Here is a 19,138-nt window from a genome sequence, read left to right as displayed (position 1 = left end):
ATTCATACTCATTCACTTCCCTCCCCCATTTGGCATTCATAATTTTACTAATTATATAAATTTACTAAATTATTCTCGAACTTAAAAACTGACTTGTAAGTTAATTTCAAAGTTTTTCTGTGGCAGCTCTGTTGTCTCAAAAGTTGTTTTACATCTTTACTTCTGCAGTTAGTTTTGAATGGATACACAGACACAGGCAGGTTTGTGTCATTGCGTGAGTGTTGGGTTTTACTGACCACTTGTGCCTGGAATTGGGCAAAGCATACCATGGAATTTAGAAAAGTAACTAAACTGTACAGGTGATAAGAGACCCAAAGCTCTGTGTGGGACAGAATTCCTGAGTGGGTCAGAATATACCTCACCTCATAAATACAGTTCTAGAAGTTCTTAAGACTTCTTTGTCTTCCTTGCTGGGGTCCCGGTTGGGGTTTTATAAATCTCACCACTTTCTGACCCTTTCCCCATCTCTGGGATGGAGAATACTGTCAAGAGTCTTTGCTCTAGTTAGGGAGACTATTGTGTAGTAAACGGAGCAGTTAACAGACAAATTTGTCTGATTCAACTGAAGGAAGACTGTATTAGAACTCCAGCAACAGATTGGTTTGACACCAATGATTAAGCATTTGCAAATCATTAATTTTTGCAATTAAATGATGGAATATACAGATAATAGAGAAACTGAAGTTTTTTATCACTCTTTCTTCAAGTGAGATCAACCATAGCCAAAAGCAATTAGAGTTATAATAGCATTGGAGTTCATGCTCATTCACGGGGCAGACAGCAGCTAGTCTGAGTGATGAGGCTGCTGTCGCTCCGCCACGTGCTGGAGTGACATCCTCCAGCTGAGTCCCCAAGCTTTTCTGGGGTAGAGCCACCTCTTAGGGAATGTACCGTGTTCTCCTTTTGTTCAGGTATCATAGGAAAGTATTTTGGAATGTTCTGTCATGGGGACATCTAAAAGAGACTTCTCTCTAAATGGCTCAGAGGACATCAGGAGTTTTCTTCCACTTGATCTCATCGCGTTACTGGATGGGAAGTGGAAGTGGAAATTACGGGGTTTGTTTTATCGCTCAGTAGAACCAGATTTCAGGAGCTAAATGACTTCTCTCCAGTCACCTAGGCTTGTAACTTAGTGCATCAGATTTTGCATCATTTTGAGCAGCTCAGGAAGCACAGAAAGTGGGAGAGAGCTGACTTGGAGTGCTCGATCATATCCCACCCACAGTGGGGCTTTGTACAATGATTTTGCTACAGGCTTTGGAGTCCTGGGCCCAAGGTGTTGCACATTTCTAAATTTGCCAACATGCAGACTCCACTGCTAGCTTGTGCAGCCTGGCTCATCCTGTGAGCCCCAGGCACCACCAGATTCAGGTTGTGAGCAGTAGAGAGGGGTGCGAAGTGGACCTGTGAGTGTCTGTCCATTCATGCTGTCATCCTTCTCCCCTTCCTGAACAGGCTGAAGACGAAGAGGGCTACAGGAAACTCATTGACCAAAAGAAAGACAGACGCTTAGCTTACCTTCTGCAGCAGACTGATGAGTATGTGGCCAATCTGACCAACCTGGTTTGGGAGCACAAGCAGGCCCAGGCGGCCAAAGAGAAGAAGAAGAGAAGGAGGAGGAAGAAGGTGCGCTCTTTTTCCTGACAGCTTTAGCCTGTGATGTATGTCCAAAGACTGATTTTAGATGAGCATTGCTCTCTGTTAAGAACCACCTCTAGCTTATGGGAGGTTTAGATTACTGACTTGCAGCAGTGGCATCGATTAGTATGGTGTAAAATTAGATGATGTCTTAGAGACCAGGGTATAAAAAGATTATTGCAGTGATGCAGTTCACGGTCTGTATTCCTACTGTTTAATACAGTGTAATATTTCAGTATACACAGTCATTAGGAGACAAAAGAATATAGACACAAATGAACATTGGGTAGGTTTAATGCCAGTGTGGCAGGGACTTCTAAGTGGAAAATTAAGAAGAAAAAATGCAGTGTCGAGACAGTAGCAAACCAAGGGAAGACATGCGAAATCTTTGGGATGGCCTGGACACACACATTTCAGTCTGTTTGGACAGATGAAAACGATGGATGTTTTAATTCAGTTCTGGTGTCACAATAAGGTAAGTATATTGACATAAAGTTTTACTAGTTAGAACTAGAAGGACAGTCTCATGTCAAATATAGCCTGACTGACACAGGAACTGTGGGACAACACTTAGTACTCTGCTCTGCAGATAATTGCATCTCAGTTCAGGAAGTTGCTGAGTGTGGACCAGAAAAATCTAGATCTTCTTGGAGGGTGAAATGTCCAGTCAGCATCCCACAGACTGAGGGCTCAGCATCCTAAAAGAAAAATGTGTCCTCTGTATGGAAAATGTGCAGACACTTCCTTGGCACTGTGTCCCAAACAGCCTTACATGGCATTTAGGTTGCACAGGTAACATATGTAGTCACGAGATGATTAAGTATGCAGGAGGATGCAGGCATGTCACATGGGAGCACTGTGACATTTGCCTGAGAATCTTGTGCATGTTCGGATTTTGGTTTCCACAGACTTTGGTCTCCTGGAACCATTGCCTGGTGGGTACTGAGGCACAGACAGCTGCGTTTTGTTTTCATAGTAACTTCTGATTAGGCCGGGTACAAACATCAACAGAAAATGTTCATTAGAACTCTGAAAATGGAGGGTTAGTAGCATTTAATCATTTACTCTCTACACTGAATAATTGAACAGAATGTTTTTCAAAAAAAAAAATAATTAATTTCATGGCTCCTGAATTCTCATACCTGTTTCATAATTAAGGAGGAGGAATAAATGATTGAGAAGGCGCCTTCTTGTACCTGATTCTCTTCGTCTCTGATAGCTCACCTTATTGTGTAGACGAGGTGAAGAGGGATGGCTTGGCACTTGGATTTAGACATTTTATCGATGAGGAGTACCTCATTTTCTTGTTAGTGTAGCCTTATAGACTTTGCAGAACTTCCAGAGTCAGTAGAAGGGCACAGAGGCACACAGATACATCGCTGGACTAGTCTGCAAGCAGACCCCCTTCAAGGCCAGCTCCCGTTTTCCCTGTTCTGCAGAGGTTGCCACTGTTAATGTTTGTCGCGTTCAAGCTCTTTATATTTCCTTGTGATTAAAAGCTAGTGGCCCAGATTTGAGCTTCTAGTTTATAATTAATAGATTCCTGCTGTGGAATTAGATAGTCACATCACCACAGGCAAAGAAAGAAATGATTGAGTGTTGACGATTATGCCTATATTTTTACATTGTTTTGTGCGGAGCGGGGATCTGTTGCGGGTTTTTCTCATGGTTCTGCTTATTCTATCAGATCTGTAGATCGGTGGGTGTGCTCCTTGCAAGTAGTCCTTCTTTCTAGTTTATGCTTTCATTTACCAGCACTTAGAGAGGAGCCTAGGGGGTGTGCTAGAGAAAAAAAAAGATGTGATACAGCCATTAATTAAGCATGTACCCAAAATTAATATCTTTACCTGTGAGGATGTGGAAAACTGGAAGTCAAGTTGGAGGTAAGGCCCGATTACCTGGCAAAGAAATAAGATACCCAGGCAACAGCTGTCCACTGGGAGCTCTGAGCACCTCCTGATGATTGCTCACTTGACCAATGTGAAGAATGTTCCTTCATTCCAGCCACCTTCTTGGATGCTTTCAGGATGGCTAGCACCTGTACACCCTTGCCTTGAGCAAGACTAAGGAGGAGAGCCCTGTTTGCCTTCCTGGGCTCTCTCTCCAGGGAAAGTGGGATGAATAAGGGGGAAAGAAAGGGAGGAAGGGGAGGGGAAGGATGGAAGGAAACAGGTTCTGCCTAGTCCTTCCCAGACTCTGTTTCCTTCACTGGAAAGCTTTAAGACGACTCAGAGTAGACAGTTCCAGATGTTTCCTTATTAGATGACAAAGGAAGGGGATGCTTTTAAAAGCTGGTTATTTTACCCTTAGTGCCATCTGTAGTTCTCTCCTCGACAGAGTGAGAAATTGAGAGTCGCCTGTTCCAGCTTCTCTGTGGTGGAGGGAACATCAGTGCTTTAGCTGTGGGCTGTGCTGGCAGCATCTCCCCACTGTAGGCTGCAGACTATGACCCCCCCCCAGCATCTCCCCACTGTAGGCTGTAGACTATGACCCCCCCCAGCATCTCCCCACTGTAAGCTGCAGCCTGTGCCCCCCAAGTATCTCCCCGAAGCTTTAGATAGTATGCTGTCCCTGTTCACAATCTTGAAAATTCAGCAAGGCATCAATGCATTTTTGATTTGGAGAAAAGCTGCATTACTCAGTGAAATAATAGCCCAGAGCTGGTGGCCGTAAAGATGCAGGCACCTAAGATCCTGAGATTGAAGAGGCCCCTGGCATGGCTGGCCTTGAAGTTTGATTGGATAAGGATTACTTTCAACTTTCCATGTTAAACTAGTATATAGTTGGCTTTTAATTTTTCCTTTCTAATTTAATCACCCCGCATAGCAGAGCCTTTGCTGTTGGAGAATTTGTGGTTTAGCGTTGCTCATGAACAATAGGGTTAGCTTCCTATAGCGTGTCTTGACCTTGTTAATTCAGTTCTCTTCCCCCCTTGGTGCATTTCTATGCAGTGTACGTTTATAAATTACTTAGAATCTTCTCGTCCTCAGCCTTGTCTTTCTTTATTGGCCTTGAAATGGAAGAGGGAAAAAGTCAATTCTATGTCTGTACTTAAAGGTCATGGGAGAAATACATTTTAAAAATTGAGCTAGTGTGTTATGTGAAAGCAAGCTCTCTGCATTTCGGGGTGAATGCTCACAGCAGCATTCACCCCGACCTTGAGGACTCTGCTTCACCACAGTGTTCTGACATCTCTACAGGTGGATACAAGGAAGAAAAGAAAAAGGAAGAAAAGGGCGGGGCTAGATAAAACCACCAAGCGTGTGCAGACCTGGTTGCGCGTGGGACCACCCTCCATATCACGCTAGCATGTAGCCTTGAAAATTCAGAGCTACATAAGAAAATGTGTGTATACTAATTTGTTCTTAGTCCTTTGTAGGGTAATATTAAAAGGTGTGTTGTAGAGTGCTCCGTCTATTATCCAGCAGAAGGGTCGGTTCTAGTTTAATTTCTGTTGCTGTGATTAAACACCATGACCAAAAGCAGCTTAGGAAAGGGAAAGGTTATTTCAGCTGGCACATCCAGGTGACACTCCACCGCTGAGGGAAATCAAGGCAGAAACTCAAAGCAAGAACCTGGAGATGCAGACTGAGGAAGGCTGCTTGCTGACTCGCTCCTGCTCACTGGCTGGTGCTCAGCTAGCTTTCTTAGACAGACAGCCCAGACCCACCATGCTACCACCTTTGGTGAGCTAGACCTTCCCACATCAAGCAAGAAAGTGTCTCACAGATGTGGCCACAAATTGAGCTGGACCAGTCCCTCAGTCAAGACTCCCCTTTCCTAGCTGAAACCAAGTTGTGCCAAGTAGACAATAAAAGCTAAGCAGGACAAAGGGATAGAAATACTTTTTACCCCCCAGCTCTGCTGTGAGGCTTATGTAGCAACGTTATCTAAGGCATTTGGGGCACTTGCTGGTACACAGTAATGCTCAGCAAATATTGGTCGCTACATCAAGCAATTTTGTGACGAGTGTGTGGATGATGTTGAAATACACTTGCTTTTTCCTTATGTTTGTTTGTTTGGCTTTTGAAAGTCAAGTCCTAGTCTGAGCACTTGTCTCTAACCAAGCCTGACTACTGACCTAATACATGTTAGAAGGACAGAACTGATTTCTGCATTGTCCTCTGGCCTCCATGTGTGTTCTGTGGCACATGGACACACACACACACACACACACATAGACATACACGCTTGACTTTTTTTTTAATATAATAAATAAAAAAATAAAGACCTTTTACCTGCATTTAGACTGCATATTTTATGACAAATTGCTCATTTATTTTTCTGTTTATCTTTTTTTTTTTTTTAATAACAAGGTCACGTGTAGCCCAGACTGGCCTTGAACTTGTTACATAACCAAGGATGACCTTGACCTCTACTGCCTAAGTGCTAGAATTGTTGGCAGGGACCAGCATGGCTAGCTAGTTCTTTTTTTCTAATTGTGGATTGGTTGTATATAAGTAGAGGATGTCTTTTAAGACAGTGGCAGATATTTGGATGCTGGGGCCTATGGAAAGGGTGTGAGGATTTATTATTTTGGCAGCCCCTGCTTGCCACAAGGCTTACCAGCAGCTCCTACAGAGGGAACTTTCTGATTTGCATGGCCTCTGCTTTAGCGTGCTTTCTGGTGATAACAAAGTATTTCTCATAGTGCTTTAGGTACAGTTTTTGCATAAGCTGTGGCTGGGAGCTCTTACCAGAGGTACCCCATTGATTGCTTAGTTCACCTGTCTTGGTTCAGCATCTAGAACTATTTGACACAAATAGCAAAAATTAAATATAAAGTTCTCCCTTCAACCTCTTCAATGAGGTGTATACTATTGGAAATAACATCCTTGTTATATGTTTTTGATGTGTCTTGAAACCCATGATATTAATGGACATGTGCTTTAGCCCATGGTTAAACCACCACTGCCAGGTTGTTGGTCGAGTTTTCTGCTTCGCCAGTCAGCTCTATCCCACCAGCCAGCTCCCAAATAACCACACAGAGACTTATTACTAATCATAAATGCTCGGCCCATAGCTTAGGCTTGTTACTAACCAGCTCTTACAACTTAAATTAACCCATATTTCTTATCTAAGTTCTATCACATGGCTCATGGCTTGTTACCTCATTTCCTACACATCCTGCTTCCTCTGCGTCTGGCTGGTGACTCCTGAGACTAGGCCCTTCTTCTTCCCAGCAACCTCCTAGTCTGGCTCTCCTGCCCAATCTCTTCCTGCCCAGCTATAGGCTAATCAGCTCTTTATTAACCCATGAGAGTAATACACATTTACAGTGTACAAGGATGTACAAGGATTGTTCCACAGCACCAGGTAGTGCTTTCATCATGGGTTTGCCTTAGTTTGTTTTATTGTGTACTAACATACAGAACGTCAGATTACCAGTATGGTGTTTCCTCATATAAAGTTTGGTTTTGTTTCCTCCTGGCCTCTGCTGATCCCCATCATCCTTCTCTTCCATGTACCCTCCCACTCCTTGTCGAGCTGCCATTCTGTTCTTATGGGACTTAGGCTCCTTCGCACTCTGTATCCTGTCCTCAGTGCCTTTGGGTCTCCTCTTTCAGTCTGTTGAAGTTTCATAGCCTAGACCAACTCTCACACCCCATATTTACATTATCTTCTTCTTTATGTTAGAAGGTAGGATTCCAGGATGAGAGAAAATGTGGTAAATTTCATCTTTCTGAGTGACCTCAATATCATCAAGTTTTGAAGTCCTTTTATTCTTCTCTTCCCCGTACCCACCTCCCACCCACTTTTATAAGTACCGCTCAAGGCTCTTACACATTGAAGGGGAGAGCCTTCTTGACATGGTACATTATTCAATACAGTGATTGGAAGTGTGGTTTTTAACCTTTTTAGATATTAAACACAGCCATCAGAGCCTGCTGGGATGATTGTCAGTGAAACAAAATAATAATGTCGTTGAGGCATTCACTGCAAATTCAAGTTACTCCCCACATTTTCCGATTATTTTATCTCTACTGTTTTCCCAGAGATTCCTTCCAAGGCTCCATAGGTGGTTGAAAACTGCTTAGTCAGCACTGCCTCTGTGTGTGTGTGTGTGTGTGTGTGTGTGTATACTGTATGGCGAGCTGTGAGCACCCTGCTAACGCAATTAGATTCATTTGATCAGTTCAGTGTCCAAAAGGGGTGAAACCAGTTTGAATCAAAGTCCTGTTCAACTGGCTTGACCAGTTACCTGAGTCAAATGTTCCCATTGGCTTTTTCTGTACAGCACTACCTAGGCAATGTGCAAATGCCTGCTAATTTGATATTCCCGGGCATTTTTTATTGCCTGAGCACCTGTCTCGGTGCTCAGAGGCCCACTTAAATGACAGTAAAAATAAACCAAGTGGCTCCTGGAAGCTTCATTTCCAGAAAAGCAGAATGAGCCCTTAAGGTGTCCTCACATTTGGACGCTACTCCAGCATACTGTGGCAGTACCTGCTGGGGGAGAAGATGGGTTATTTCCTAATATAGGCAATAAAACATTTGACATAAAACTGTTTCCTTACAAAACAAGGCTGTTTGCAGCCTCTGGGTCGTAGTCTAAACAGACTGCCCTACTGAAGTCTGTCTTCTTGAGTTCAGCGGACAAGCATTTTCCTATTTCCGGATGCCCTTCCTCCTGGAGCCCCACTGTTCATTTTATATGCCTCCTGAGTGCAAGGTGCATCCTCTGCTGCGTTTGCGGCCATTCTAAAGTGGAGAATGTAGATAGACATTGGCCTTTGAAATTGTGAACCCAAATCCGTTTGAGTTTTAGTAGTTTTTAGTAATGAGTAATCTTTAGTTAGAAGTAATTTGTATTACACGTATCCCCTGACGTGAGTAGGTTAATTATGCTTCCTTCCCCACATAAGCATAATTAGTTTGTAATGTTTTGTTAGATAGAAGAAGCCGGTATGGGGTTCCTTCGGTCTTGATTAATGAATGGACTGCAGTGTTTTAGTTTGGTTTGTTTGTTTGTTTTGGGGGGAGGGGGTGTTTTGAGACAGGGTTTCTCTGTGTAGCCTTGGCTGTCCTGGAACTCACTCTGTAGACCAGACTGCCCTCAAACTCACCAAGATCTACCTGCCTTTTCTGGGATTAAAGACGTGCACCCCGCCACCACTGCCTGGCTAGTTTGTTTTTTTGTTGTTGTTGTTTGTTTGTTTAAATCAATGAGGTTGAGTGTAGGCAACAGCCAGCAGTACTAGAGTACGTGTTTGTGATTCCATGACACAGCCAACTGCATGAGAAGATGTCTCAGGCCATGGGAAGACTCATTTCTGCCACATCTGCACCGAGCTGTCTCACCTGGGGCCCAGAGACGATCCAAAGTCACAGTCTCTTGTGTATAGAGTGAGAAGGGGAAGGAATTTTGGTGTTGTTTTCTGTGTTGACATTAAAACATGAGTTTGGTGTGAGAATGTGGATTTCTGAAAGAGCACCAACTAGACATCAGAAGCCCAGCCATGACAAGAGGGCCTGGCATCTCTCCTTGTAGAGTAGACTGCCACCTGGCTTCCATGTCTCAAAATTGTGTGGCAGGACTGGATCCAAGGACAGGGTGGGAGTGAGTGAGGTGACGCAGGACCCTAGCTCAATGATGAATTGTATGTGTGTTCTTAACCATTTTACCACTTGACAAATATTTTGGCTCCTAATTGCAATGATGATAGTAATGATAATAATAATAATAAACAATAACAACAAAAATAATACTATGAATTATTCAGTGAATAGATTCTAAGTGAAGCACATGGCTCACAATGGTAGTGTGTTCCTTTTTTTGTCTGCTACATACTCATTTAGTGATTCCTAAGTGCTAGGCACCCCTGTAGGCATGAATCCTCCCTGAACAAACAGAAGCTCCTGACCTCATAACCTTAGCAGGCAGTTTTTAGAGAGTGCCATAGCCAGTCTTAATTATAGGCCTAACACTAGCTCCTGACCTATAGAAGTGTTTTTGTCATGTACCATGTGGAATGAGCAGGTTGAAACTGGTCCAGTCCTACCACAGAGACAAAGGCAAAGAGAAGCTTATTTGCTCTAGGTTATACAGCTAACGCCTCATGTGCAGTCAGAGATGTGATTGACACACAACTCGTCTAATCCCAGAACCAAGGGTGGATGGACTTCTAATAATACTTTGCTTCTTGATGCCTAATGATATTGAAAATAGATAGTTTAGGGGACTTTAAGTAATGAAAGGGTCTGATTATGAGGCAGTTTTTAGATAACGCTCTGGCTAGCTCATAGTATATTCATAGGAGTATGCTGTGGAATAGTTTTGATTCTATTCATTTATGGCGCTTCAAGCTTTTTAATGTGCTATTCATTGAAATGGTGATCCAGTTCCACTCGCTAGCTATTTCAAATTGGCTTTTTCATTGTCTCCTTTGATTTTCTTTGTTGGCCAAATTTGTAGCTTATTTCTGGTTTGTATGGAAAGAATGGTGGGATTAATTGACTTTCTCTCATTAATTAAAACCATCTCTGGAGTATAGTGCTGGAGAATTCCAAAAATGGAACCTTCAGTGTCTGGTAGCAGGATGGTTTCTCTTCTGAACACAAGGTTTCTGTCGCTGTCGGAGTGCCTTCCCAGGCTAGGCGGGGAGCCCATGCCTGTGATTCCATTTGTCAGCCCTCTGACCCTGTACCTACTTTCTCCTCTAGTCAGCAAGACTTAAAAAGACAAGTCTCGCCGGTGGTGGCGCACGCCTTTAATCCCAGCACTCGGGAGGCAGAGCCAGGCGGATCTCTGTGAGTTCGAGGCCAGCCTGGGCTACCAAGTGAGTTCCAGGAAAGGCACAAAGCTACACAGAGAAACCCTGTCTCGAAAAACCAAAAAAAAAAAAAGACAAGTCTCGGGCCAGTCTCAGTGCTGGAGCCTTTATTTTCCTAACCTTGGGTAGAAACTCTATTGTTTATGCTTCATCATCGCCCCCTGCTGTCTGTCTGTCTGTCTTCTCTGTTTTCTGTCTCTCCCAGGGAGAGTGTGCATGTGCGTGTGTGCTTGCATGTGCACATGTGTATGATAGGGACACGGAGAGTGTATTTGGTAAGAAAATTATAAATTACATCGTAAAGAACTTTAAAAAGTCTTAACGTTTATGGGACTTCTTCAGTGTGGAAAAAACATTTTCAGTAAAGTTGGTTTGTTAAGAGACTAATTATTTTCACAGAAGGTAAAAGTATTAGTAGAACGACTGTCTTAAATAAGCTGAGGAGAGTTAATTTTGATTCCATAGTTTTGCATATATTTTTTCAATGAACTAAAAGAGTCCTGGGATAGAAAGCTTATTTTCTTAAATATCTTAGTAAAGTAAATGACTGCAGCTTTTCCTTCTTATATTTTATTATATAGAATTAGTGTGGTTTTTTTGAAATAGAGATTCTGTATATAAAATATTTTACCTGTCAGGTGTTATAAATTGCAGACATTATTGACCATTTTATATATGTTGTATCTGAGGCTTGAGTCTGTGTATAATGTGACATCATCCTGCTTTCACATTCCCTTGTCACTGAGGCACATAGAGGCTAATGGACTAAGGCACTGGAATATTTCAGCAATGGTAGATGATGGAATTTTTCATGAGAAGATACACATCAATTTCCCTACATACACATTGTGGAAATACTATATATTATGAACACCAATTAGATAGAATGGAAATCACCCAGGGAACTCAGAGAATTTGGTTTTGTTCTGTATTTTTATGACTGAGGAGCAGTTTAGAGCTTATTGTGATGGACAGTTTTAGAATGCTACTCTTCATTGCTGATGAAAACTTGCTTAGGGAATAGGAAAGTCGAACTAATTATGTCAGGATTTGTCTTCCGTGCCAAACACGAGAAAATGTTTCTGATTCTGCCTTCAGGCTTGACGGTCTCTGTAGGTCTTGGGCTCTGTAGGTCTCTAAAGATACAATCAACAGATCTCCAGTGGGCTGGCCTGGAATCACATCTGGCTTTAAATGACTCTACAAGTTGCTAATACACTGTGTGTTTTGGCTGAGCAAAGAGAAACAAAAATGAAAGGCATTTGCATTTTGTGCTTCCGGAGAGGATGCCGGTGACATTGAAATAGTTACCTATGGGAGTCTGTCAGTTTCTGTCCTGTATTCTTTATGTATGCATAACACTTGGCATTGTTGTTTTGCAGAAGGCTGAAGAGAATGCAGAGGGAGGGGAGTCTGCCCTGGGACCAGATGGAGAGGTAAGGGAAGTGGCACCCACTGGCTCTTACGTTCTGCTCTGCTAGGGGAGTCGGTCATAGCCTCTGGCATCATTCTTTGTGTACACTAACTATTTTCTCTGAGCCACTCATTTTTATATAAAAAAAAGTTATATTCACATGTATATGAATATGTATGTGTGTCTCTGCATGTTTGTCTATGTGTGTGTGCACACGTGCGTGCTTGGGGTGGGGGGTGCCCATAGAGGCCAGAAGAGGGTGTCTGTTCCCTGAATCTGGAGTTATAGACAATCGAGAGCCCCTGGATGTCTGAAACCAAACTTGGGTCCTTCGCACGAGCAGCGAGTGCTCTGAATTGCTGAGCCATCTCTTCAGCCCCCTAGCTAATCCTTCCAAAAGTAAAAGCAGTGCATCCGTGGCTGGGGATATGGCAGGGTGTGTAGAACTCTTGCTATGCAAGCGTGAGGACATGTTAGAATCCACGGAACCCACGTAAAGCTGCATGTGTCAGCACCTGTCTGTAACCCCAGTATTTCCACCGTGAGATGGGAAGCAAAGGCAGGGGAACCCCTGGAAGCCTGAGGACTCTTAGTGGCAAACAACACGGGGCCTTTTCTCAAGCGAGGTGAAAGACGAGGTCTGACACCCAAGAGTGTCCTCTGTCCTCCACACATGTGCCTGCACTCACACACATGAATGAATAAGCACATGCATGTACACACACACACACACACACACACACACACACACACACACACACACGGAGGGAGAGACTGAGAGAGATTAGAAGCACCTCTCTTCAAACCGTAGGCCATTCACATAGTAGAAAATTAGAATAACACTGTCTCACCATTACTAATCAACTGATAGTTTCTTATATACCCTTCTGTATACAGATTAATATATATCATGACTTCATGGAAGGTGTTAGTGGCTAAAGTGAATCGGTGATTACATTTGACAAGTAAATAATACAGAAGCCCAATTTCCCTACTTTATTACTTATTTGAAATCATAAAAATACACAAACCAAATAGTTCACATATTCTGGATTTTCCTTGGGGTATTTCTGTAGGCTTATAATATAGATTGAATGTGGAGCTACCTAGGTATTATCCTTAATTGTATATCCTAGAATTTCTGACACTCTCCTGAGCCCTGGAGGATCTGTCCAGTCATACAAGGAAAAGGTATCAGCCCAGAGAGTTTGTTTTTAAACAACCTTCACTTGTGGACCTTGAAAAGTCTGCTTAGAGCATCAGGTGATGGGGGAATTGCCCATTTCATTCTAGAATCACTGGGCACATGGGTTCCATGTGAGGTCCCATGGCCAGATGCAGGAAAAAAAGGTTAAACTACTGATATGCAGAAACCTCTTAAAACTGAATGCTGGGCTAGCCACTCTAAGCCATCACAGGGAAGGAATAGATCAGGGTGAATGTTAATGTGTAAGAAACTCTAGACAGCATGCCACAAAAGGGCTTGCAGGACCCCAGCCTTTTCTGAGAAGGCTGCCCACCATCATCTGCAGTTTCCACGCACCCGGGGTGACTGAACACCTTGTCCTCTCATCTCTTAGCTTGTGTGGAAGCTAACTTCTGACCTTTGGCTTGTGACATAGGTCTTTTTTTTTTTTTTTTTTTTTTTTTTTTTTTTTTAATCTTTAGTTTTTAATACCTGTCAGTTCCATTTGCTGAAGTTTGCAAAGTGGGCCTCTTGCTCAGTTTGTTCTGAAATAATGCTCTTCCTTCTTTTCTGGGCTCACTCTGTGCTCTTGCCAGGGTTCTAATTCCACCCACAGTGGCTTCCAATTTTCTCTGAGGTGCGACATTAGCAATAAAACAAGCCGTATTATAATAGCCCACGATAACAAGATAGGGTTTTTCCCAGGGAAATGGTAGCAAATGCTAGATTTCCCTTTTCTCTCTCGAGTGTGTAGATGACCTTTTCCATTAATGAGGAAGAATCGTATTGCCATGCAAAGCACTGCTACTCAGAACGATTGCTTTAGCCAGCGTAGGAGCGAAGAAAACCGACAGGCTGGGGCAGGCCTTTTCTTCTAAAGTTATCTCTGTGAACAGTCACCAGTGTTTGTTGTGATTCTGATGGTGCTTTGTTGAGGGAGTAGGAGGAGAGAACTACTGGGGTTTGGGTTTCTTTTTGGTTAATTTTTTTTCTAAGTTACAATATAGAAAGTAATATCAACCCCCTTGGTTTTCCTTATCTTTTTTTTGCTTAATTAAAATAAATTATATGACAATCTTAATTATGCCAATAGTGCTGCATGTATCTATCTGACCACAAAACTAATTAAGAGTAATTTCGGGAAAATTCTGTGAAGTAATGAATTACCTAAACAGTCCGTTTCACTGCTCTTCAGGAAATGGATAGTGGGACGCACACACAAATGGAGCGTTTCCAAATGTCTTACCCAAGGCCCTGCTCCTACAAGTCGGTCACCCTACAGTTAGTAGCATCCATTTGCGTAGGGTTGCTCCACTTCCAGCCCCTGTAAGACAGTCTGTTCCCCGGGGCACATTAACTCTAACCTCTGCAATTTCACAGAACTCTTAATTAAATAAATAAAAGAGCAAGCTATTTTATTATTCAAAGATAATGAACTTCATCTTTTTCTTGGTCAGTTCTTCAGGTTTCAGAGAGGCAGGGTTGTTTTCTTATTTGTTTGTTTGTTTGTTTGTTTATCGTACCCACAATTCCAGTGGTTGAATTAGACCCCATTCTGGTGGATTGATTTCAGATAAAGCACATGGTTTTGTAGCAGGTGATGTGGGCTGCACTTTGTTGCTTGATCCAAAACCACAGCTCGAAGGAATTGTCCCCTGCAGAGTGTTAGGTGAAGGATTGAGGAACCATTAGTTCTAAATGACCCAGATCAGCTTTGCTTGCCTGGAATTTGTTCCAGGGCAAGTATCCCTTGTCCTAAATGCTTGCAGCCAGAAGTGTTTCAGATTATGACTTTGGGGCTTGGACTTTGGAGTACTTACACATATATGGGATATCCTGGGGATAGGACCTAGGTCTAAGAATACATTTATGTTTCATATACAACTTATTTTTCTTTTCACATAGGCCTTAATGCATAGTCTGAAGGTGACTTTATTATTTTAGTGTGCTTGTGTTTTGATTAACTATGGATGGCCCTTCCCATAGTGCCAGTTAGAGAATTTTCCACTTTGCCGTCATGTCTATGCTCAGAAAGTTTCAAGTTTTGCATTTTGGGGTTAGAAGTGTTCAGTGTATAACAGGAAAAAGGCTACCTAGAGAATCTGTCTTAGGGCTTGAACCTAATTTTATATTATCCTGTGCATCTGCTCTAGTAAAGACATGGCTGCTGTTGGGAGCAGGCAGGAGCTTGTCACGGTCAATGTCCCTCCACTGACATTGCTGCCACCTTGATTTGACCTTCTGTCAGTATGCCTGCACCCCAGCTTCCTTGAACTTCTATGTCAGAGTCTTGGCAAGTAGATCCAGTTAGAAAAGCCGAGGATTCGTACCTGTATGTTAGGGGCCAGGGAGGTCAATGTGTTCAAGGTTTTTTGTTGAGAATCAAATTCACATGTTAGACAAGCGCTTTACTATTGAGTCACAGCCCAAGCCCCAGATTTCTTTGAGACAGGGCCTCAGTGTGTAAGCTAGGCTGGCCTTTAACTTGTGACCCTTCTATCTCAGCTTCCAGGGTGCTAGTGGAACAGGCATGTGCTGTCATGACTACTTCTTCAGGGTCTTTAGCGGGTGGCGATCTCTCCCTACCGACCAAGACACATTAGGTGCTGAAATGATGAGACACAGAAAGACGTTTCAGATACTGGACAACCAAAAGCCTGAGAAATATCCAGCACAGAACTGAGAGAGCCTCCTAACATCCCAGGCTGACTTGATTTCTTTCCCCTCTCTCTAGCCAATAGATGAAAGCAGCCAGATGAGTGACCTGCCTGTCAAAGTGACACACACAGAAACTGGCAAGGTCCTCTTTGGACCAGAAGCACCCAAAGCAAGTCAGCTGGATGCCTGGCTGGAGATGAATCCTGGGTATGATGTAGAAACAGTTACTGGGATTCTTGGGGCTTTTTTTTTTTTTGATGAAGGGTGGGTGTGGCATCCCTTACAAAATTCCCAAACAAAACCTGTGCAGCCTTTGCTGAGTGATGGTGAAGTTTTCTATCTGGATTAGTCATCTGTTAAGTAGGATGTTGCTGTTAAGTCACGTATGCCTGTGTTTATAACTCAGAGATCAGCCCCCTCGTCTCCTCTGCTTGTCTCTAGCTATGAAGTTGCCCCCAGATCTGACAGTGAAGAGAGTGACTCTGACTACGAGGAAGAGGTACGTGGACATCTTTCTCTCTCTTTGCGGTTCGCCGGCTTGAAAGTTAATGGAGGAAGAAGTGTTTCCTCGTGCATGTGGGCTCAGCCCCCAAAGCTTCCTGCCCCTGCCTCCTGGGTTTGTTTTCAGTTGATGACTGGGCCTAAGCATCTGGATAGACCCTGATGGTGTGTGCTAGTGACTGCGGTCATCTCTTGAGGGTCCCTGGCTGGTGAGACATCTCGATGAATGCTAAATTCATTTGGAACCAAAGAGAAAAGCTACCATTGGGCTAGAGGTGGTGCAGAGGTCTTTGGGGAGAATTTTGAAGATGGATCGCTTTGGGAAAGGCAGTTCCCCAGCCCTAAATGGTCAGAGTGAGAGCTAACTGCCAGAGAACTTCTGAAGTCTCTTAAGCCCTGGAGTTCATTAGAAGTTATGGATCTGGGGCCTGAAATAGAAAAGGCAACATGGGTAAGCTAAAGACTTGAGTGTTCATCTGGACTTCTCTTTAACTATGACTCTTAACTTTGAATCCTAGGGTATGGTGGTTACTCAAAAGGAAATGTGTTTTTCTGTTTCTTGGAAGGAATATTTAACATGTTTAGAATAAGATGAGAATCTTGTATACTTTCACTAGGGATTAAAAAATAGTAAGGGTATTTGTTAGGTTAATTATGAAATGATTGATTAGTACAAATCAAAAGATTAGTGATTTTATATCCTTTGCTTGAGTCTGGCTGGTACAGCCATTAAGTCTAGTTTGGACCAGCATACAGGACTCCAGTGCAGCATGCCACAGATGGATGCCAAGCAGCTGCTGACACAGCCTTGCCTAATAACTGATGAGGATTTTAAGGCAACGGTCATTTTCCTTCTGTATTTTGGATCTTTGCTTTCTAAATTAATATACCATGAACATTTACTGCTTTTAGAAAACAATAAAAATTTCATTTAGAAAAACATAACCATTAAAAAGCAAATACTTTTGTGGCATGGTAATATCTCCTAGCTACTCTCTTTCTCTCTCACTCACTCTTGCTTGCTTGAGTGAACGGGTCCATAAATGATCTGTTAGATTTTTTTTTTTCTGAGTAAGAGCCTGGGAGTATAAAGATAAGATACAGTGGGCAGTTTAGGTAGCCCTTGCCACCCAGATGTTGACAGCTGCAGACACCTCCTGACAGATGGGAAGAGATGCACTCCGACCAAGTGACAGGAGCCCGAGGCCACTAACCAGTGAGTGACTTGTAGCATCTCATTTCTAGGAGGCACTTCTGAGTGATCTGATGTCATTGGCTTGATGTCACCATTGGTACTTGTCATGTGTGTCCGTTTTCCAGTCAATTGTTAGGAAATACATGTTCACCTTTAGACTGGTTTTGAATGTCAGGTTAGTAGTGGACATAATGAATATTTAGTGATACTTTCAAGAAGTAGGGAAGTGATCACATCCTTTGCCAAAGTAATGATGCTTAAAACACTCAGCAATGTGTGTGGTGTGAAGCAGCCCCAGAAAGCAGCATACTCTGCAGTTCAGGTCCTCTGCAGTCATGGGGACCACAGAGTCCCATGCCATCACCAGAAAGGGCATTCTCGGGAGGATGTTAAATCTCAAATATATGCCTTTGGAGAGAGGAATATAGAATTCTAGAACAGCAGATATGGTCTGTGTATTTGCTTCGATTGACCAAATAATTATGTGTGTTTCTGGCATGATTTTTGCACTTATTTTCGGGAGTATGGGTCTTGGGGACCTCTGGAGCATCCCTTTTTCTCTCTCATTCAGTGGTGAAATGGGGAATCACTCGGTTTGAGAGGAAGCTAAATTTACTTCCTCCCTTAATTGGATTTACTTGCTTCATTTGTGAAGTAAAATACTGTTTAATCTCTTTATAAAAAGTGCTAGTCATAGAAGTTGCTTGTTAAAATGCGGGCCTTGCTGTATCTCTGTTCTTCCTCCAGGATGAAGAGGAGGAGTCCAGTAGGCAGGAAACGGAAGAGAAGATACTGCTGGATCCAAACAGCGAAGAAGTTTCCGAAAAGGACGCCAAGCAGATCATTGAGTACGTGGCCCTCAGGGTTTTCCTTACAAATACGGTCTTTGAGGTCCATGTGGTGTGAGTTTTCTGTTTGCGAATCCCGTTTAAAGACAGGAACATACTTCATATGTTCCTCACACTCCAGCTAGAGTGTCCCCTCAGCTCCTCACAGGTCACTTGTGAGCTCTGGAACCCTCTGGTCAAGGGCTTTGTGTGGCTCATCCCATTCCCTCCGTCCCTCCCTCCCTGCTCCCTCCCTTCCTCTCTCCCTCCTTCCCTCTAGCATCCTGTCTCTTGCTCGGGCTCTTTTCTGGACTTTATGCCTGTCATTTGTACTTCTATCCCAGATTAGACTAATCAAACTTACATTCCTCCTGCGCTCCCAGGGGGAAGGATGCTTGCCTTCCCTGCCTCCTTCAAAGCCATCGACAGACCCAGAAACCCAAGTGTGAACACCATTCTTGTGTCATCCTGGCCGTCATAGCTTCGTCAGCTGCCCACTCAGTCAAGGTCCACACTTAGCTTCCCCTGTCTGGGTGCCGGGCACCGTACCTTGCCCCCTTCCAGGCCATCCTCCAAAAGTGGTTCACACACCTCGTTGCTTGTGCGACCGTTGTTATAGGAGCATTGTTCTGACATAGCAGACGGAAGTGGACATGCGCATGGAGAGACTTCCCGAAAAAGAAGAAACGGATGTTCTCATCTGTTTTTCCCTTCCCGGATTGTGTGCCCCGCTTCAGGAGCTGTTTTCCAGTGCACCCCCAATTTTTCAGGGAGGCTTTTAAGAATGTGCAGTGGCTCTTCCATGTGCATCGGGTACAAGGCCCCCACGAGGCAAAGGGGAAGGAAGAACCCCTTTATCCTCTCCCTCCCCTCTAAGGTCCTCTTCAGGCCTCTCCCGCTTGTCCGCCACGCTTCCCTAGTGTCCGATGGATGGGCTTTGTCTTC

The 19,138-nt window shown here is 43.4% G+C and overlaps 1 protein-coding gene across 1 annotated transcript in view; it reads left to right on the top strand.

The window, feature by feature from the left end:
- Smarca2 (SWI/SNF related, matrix associated, actin dependent regulator of chromatin, subfamily a, member 2) overlaps nt 1-19,138 on the top strand; it is a 172,882-nt gene that overhangs the window by 45,205 nt on the left and 108,539 nt on the right. Inside the window, 5 exon segments of the mRNA XM_059259437.1 lie at nt 1,456-1,626; nt 11,795-11,848; nt 15,747-15,877; nt 16,112-16,169; nt 18,114-18,214. Coding sequence (XP_059115420.1) covers nt 1,456-1,626; nt 11,795-11,848; nt 15,747-15,877; nt 16,112-16,169; nt 18,114-18,214 — 515 coding nt within the window.

This window comes from Peromyscus eremicus, chromosome 1 (genome assembly GCF_949786415.1).
Source record: "Peromyscus eremicus chromosome 1, PerEre_H2_v1, whole genome shotgun sequence".
NCBI lineage: Eukaryota > Metazoa > Chordata > Mammalia > Rodentia > Cricetidae > Peromyscus > Peromyscus eremicus.
The sequence above is the reverse complement of the archived record's forward strand: the minus strand, read 5'-3'. Positions and strand labels throughout refer to the sequence as shown.